At 33.2% G+C, this 4,327-nt stretch overlaps 1 protein-coding gene across 1 annotated transcript; it reads left to right on the top strand.

Moving 5' to 3' along the window:
* Positions 1-2,659: 2,659 nt before the first annotated feature.
* Positions 2,660-4,020, top strand: LOC110030918 (probable rRNA-processing protein EBP2 homolog). The gene is made up of 2 exons (XM_020733906.1): positions 2,660-2,800; positions 3,051-4,020. Exons 1-2 carry the CDS (start codon positions 2,781-2,783, stop codon positions 3,886-3,888), a joined length of 858 nt encoding a protein of 285 aa, XP_020589565.1. The 5' UTR covers positions 2,660-2,780; the 3' UTR covers positions 3,889-4,020.
* Positions 4,021-4,327: the final 307 nt, after the last annotated feature.

The following is a 4,327-nucleotide window of genomic DNA, read 5'->3' as shown; positions in this document are numbered from 1 at the left end:
GAAAATTCTTAAACTAATTATTGATTATATTAATTAAGAATATGTTTTTTAAATTAATAAAATATTAAATAATTTAAATTTAAAAATATATAATTTTAATATAATAATTACATATTATAACAACAATCCTACCTCCCCCTTACCCCCTAAACCCTAGCCTCCTTTTTTAGCATAATGAAAGTGTATACATAGAGAGTGTACTTTATGTGCTTATTGGCTTCATAAAATTTTCTATTTTCTTAAGGTGTATTTACATACATACCACTTAATTCTTATTCATTTATATATCTAACACTTAAATTTTTATATTTATGTGCACGACAGTCAAAACTTAACATCACTTTAAAAGTACCATTACTATTTGAACACCATTACTATTGCCCTTTTTTTTAGGTGACATACATGTTTTCATGCATGGATTTATAACGCGGAAGTGTTACAAATATAAATATTAAATTGGGGCATTTACATAAATACCACCCAATGCTCGTGTATTTAAATATCTAACATCCGAAACTTGTTTTTATACATTTATACCACCCAAATAGTTCATATCACATAATAAATACCACCATTCCAACTTCTAAAAACTGAAATACACATTTTCTTACTCGGTATGATGGTATTCATGTAAAAAATTAAAGTTTGGGTGTTAGATATGTAAATAGATAAGAATTGCATGGTTTTCATTTACTCAAAAACCATATATGCATGAATCTTTGCAGGAGCACATGGCTTATTTCAGAAAGAGGACAGCCTTGGAAATTCTTAGATTGAAAGCTGGATGAGATTGGGTTAGATAGATGTATGGCCTTCTTATGTTTCCCTGCCCAGTGCTTGGAATGTATTGAGATTAATGGAGAATATCCAGAGCCAACAGATTCAAGGATTCAAATGAAGCGGAAATCCTTTTGCAGAAGCTCATGCTTTGGTTCTCTGCTGCTACATTGGAGATGCCTCACTTCATTCTCATTATATTTGCAGGCAAGATGCTATTTTTAATTTTCTTTTTGAGTTTTTAAAAGTTCCAATATGTTCTTGTGATGCCTGTTTTGATATCTCACTATAACATATAATAGTGGGGAATTCATGTTTCTTTTCTGCTCTATGCTCATTGTATGTTCTTATTATTGGATAAAATTGTCAACATTTGTTTTCAATGAGTGCAATACATATTCTCATTGGAGAGGCTGCACTTCATTTGATCATGTGCAGGCAATAGTGTTTACCTTTTTTGGGAAATTTGCATAATTACCCCTACAATTCTTATGAATTTGCATATCAAACACCTAAATTTGATATTTACATTTATAAGACCTTGGTGCTATGAACCTTCATAAAAAAGAAAAAAAAAATTTAGTGCGCTATGAATGTAATTATTGAAGTTTACGTGTTAGATATGTGAATACATAAGAATTGTATGGGTATGTAATGTAAATGCCCCAATTTACATGCATAATACTTAGTTCCTTTGTTTTTTCAATATGTAGCTCTTATGTTTTAATTTTTATGTATTTGATTTTTTTTTAAGTTAAAATTGAAAATACTCAGTAAATGGCTTTATTTCAAATTAATGGTTTGTCTAATTTTATTTTTTTCCCTAATTTATATTTTTTTAGCTTAGTTGCTGAAAATATTAGAAAAGTTGAACTTGTTGATGTAATAAATATTTAAATTATTTTTTTAATATAATTTAAATAGAATAATAATAAATTAATATTATTTTTATTCATTCAATAAATAATATTTTAATTTAAGATAATATTTTGAGTACATTCAATCAAAATTAATCTTTTAGGTCAATAAAAAAAAAAGATTTGTTCAATCTTAATTTTATGCAAAAAAAGAAAAAAAATGATTGAGTTTGAATTGAATTGATCGAATGATTGGTTCAAGGTTTAAATGGTCGAACCGGTCAATATGGCTTAATTGAGAGGTATAAATTAATACACCTAATTTTTATATTCTCAGGAAATTAAAATTGATTATTATGTTTCTTTTTAAAAATTATTACTACGTCTGTCTGTCGCCCGGACGTTGAGCTGCGTAGCGTTTGGGTGATAGTCGTGACACAAATGAGGACCCGGGCGACGGGCGTAATACTCTTTTATGTAATTGATTTTTTAAAAAATAATTGGGGGCAGAAATAGCTTTTTTTGCAGCACCTTTTTTATATATATGAAGAAGAAAATTTTCATGCAGGGGTTTGAAGCACCAAAGTGATATTTATGCAAATAGGATAGTTTAATTGCTAGATATGAAAATACATAAGAATTGTGGGCTATGCGTGTAATGATGATGACTTAAAAGCCTTGACTAGTTTAAGTTAACATAGTGATATTTTTATATGAATATAAAGAAATAAAGTTTGGGTGTAAGATATGTAATACATAAAGAATTTGGATGGCATGTATGTAAATTAATATGATAAAGATTAAGTATTTAATTTAATTTTAATTGTATTTTACATTATACTAATTAATTAGTTATTTAAGAAAATTCTTAAACTAATTATTGATTATATTAATTAAGAATATGTTTTTTAAATTAATAAAATATTAAATAATTTAAATTTAAAAATATATAATTTTAATATAATAATTACATATTATAACAACAATCCTACCTCCCCCTTACCCCCTAAACCCTAGCCTCCCGCTCCGCCCTCGCGATACAGTCGCCATTAGAGCTAACTGCGAAGCCAACCGCCGGATCGCTGCGCACAGAGACTCGAAACTCCCCATCTTCCTTCTCCTTCCGTACTGCTAATACCCGAAACCATGGAGGCAGATCGAGGAAGGTAACTTCATATCTTCCTTTTCGCGCTAATGGCTCCTCCCGGATTTAGTTTATTTAAATCAAAACTGTGTCCAGACTGACCGTCATGCAGGATTTAGGCCAAAATCTGGTTAAATTCTGATCTGAATTCGTTACGAGAAAGCTCCTCAATGTTAGGGTTTATCAGTTTTCCTGATTCTTTTCTTCAACTGAGAAAAATACTTTTGCCTTTTTTTTTTTTTCTGATATTCTAGTTATCATGTTTTATGCAGTTTGAATTCAAACGAGGAAACCATGAAGGAAGGTGATGATATCAGTGACGAGGAAACAAATTCTGAGTCAGGATATGAGGAGAAGCTTTTGTCTGAACCTGCAAAGAATGCTGTGCACAACAGGGAAGGCCTCTTGGAAAAGCTTGAAGACATTGCCTGGCCTAAGGATCTTGATTGGATCCACACACTCACCATCACTTATGATCAGCCAGAAGAGATCGACGTGAACGACGATCTAACCCGGGAGCTCGCTTTCTATAACCAGGCTCTTCATGGCGCCCGAAAAGCCTTTGAAAAAATTCAATCGACAGGCGTCCCGTTCCTCAGGCCTCCGGATTTCTACGCCGAGATGGTGAAGTCCGATAACCATATGCTGAAGATCAAGAGCAGGCTTCTTACAGAGAAGAAGAAGATAGAGGAGGCCGAGGAGAGGAAGAAAGCAAGGGAGGCGAAGAAGATGGCGAAGGAGGTTCAAGCCCAAAAGGTGAAGGAAAGGGTAAAAAGGAAGAAGGAAGAGATCGAATCCGTGAAAAAATGGCGAAAACAGAGACAAAAGAGCGGCTTTGCAAGCGGCGGGGTTGTAGGTGATGGGTTTTTTGGAGATGGAGGAAGTAGTTTTCAGAGATCGAATAAGAAGAGGCCCGGAGTGTCTCCCGGAGATAGGTCTGGTGGTTTCAAGGGGAAGGAGAAGAAGAACAGGAGGAGTTTCAGGGAGAGCAAGTTTGGCCATGGAGGTCGGAAGGGTCTGAAGAAGCAGAATACTGCAGAGACTACTGATGATCTGAGTGGCTTTAACAAAGGTGATGATTTTAGGGGAAATAAGAAGAGGAAGAGGTAATTTACTTATAATTATTTCCTTGAATGAATGAATGTTGGCCCTAATTTAAATCTTTTTTAGATTTTTGTTTTTTCTTCTTCTTATTATTTTTGAATTCTTGTTTTGAGCTATTTTATGGTTGGTTTTTAGTGTGCAAAAACTTGCATTTTAGCCCATGCTAAATCATGAAATGAATATTTTCATTTTTTGTTGTTTGAGCTAAGTGTTGCGGAGATGAGAATGATTAGGTGGATGAGTGGCCTTCCAGTTGGAGACAAAATGCGAAATGAATATATCCGTGATAGGGTTGGTGTAGCTCCAGCGATGCACAAAATTAGAGAGAGTCGTCTTAGATGGTTTGGTCACATTAAACGTCGACCACCTGATGATCCGATTAGAATAGTAGATGTTTTAGATTTGACTTGTGTTAAGAAAGGTAGCGGTAGACCTAGGAAGACTT

The sequence above is a fragment of the Phalaenopsis equestris genome, unplaced genomic scaffold (genome assembly GCF_001263595.1).
Source record: "Phalaenopsis equestris unplaced genomic scaffold, ASM126359v1 Scaffold000761, whole genome shotgun sequence".
Lineage (NCBI taxonomy): Eukaryota > Viridiplantae > Streptophyta > Magnoliopsida > Asparagales > Orchidaceae > Phalaenopsis > Phalaenopsis equestris.
The sequence above is the reverse complement of the archived record's forward strand: the minus strand, read 5'-3'. Positions and strand labels throughout refer to the sequence as shown.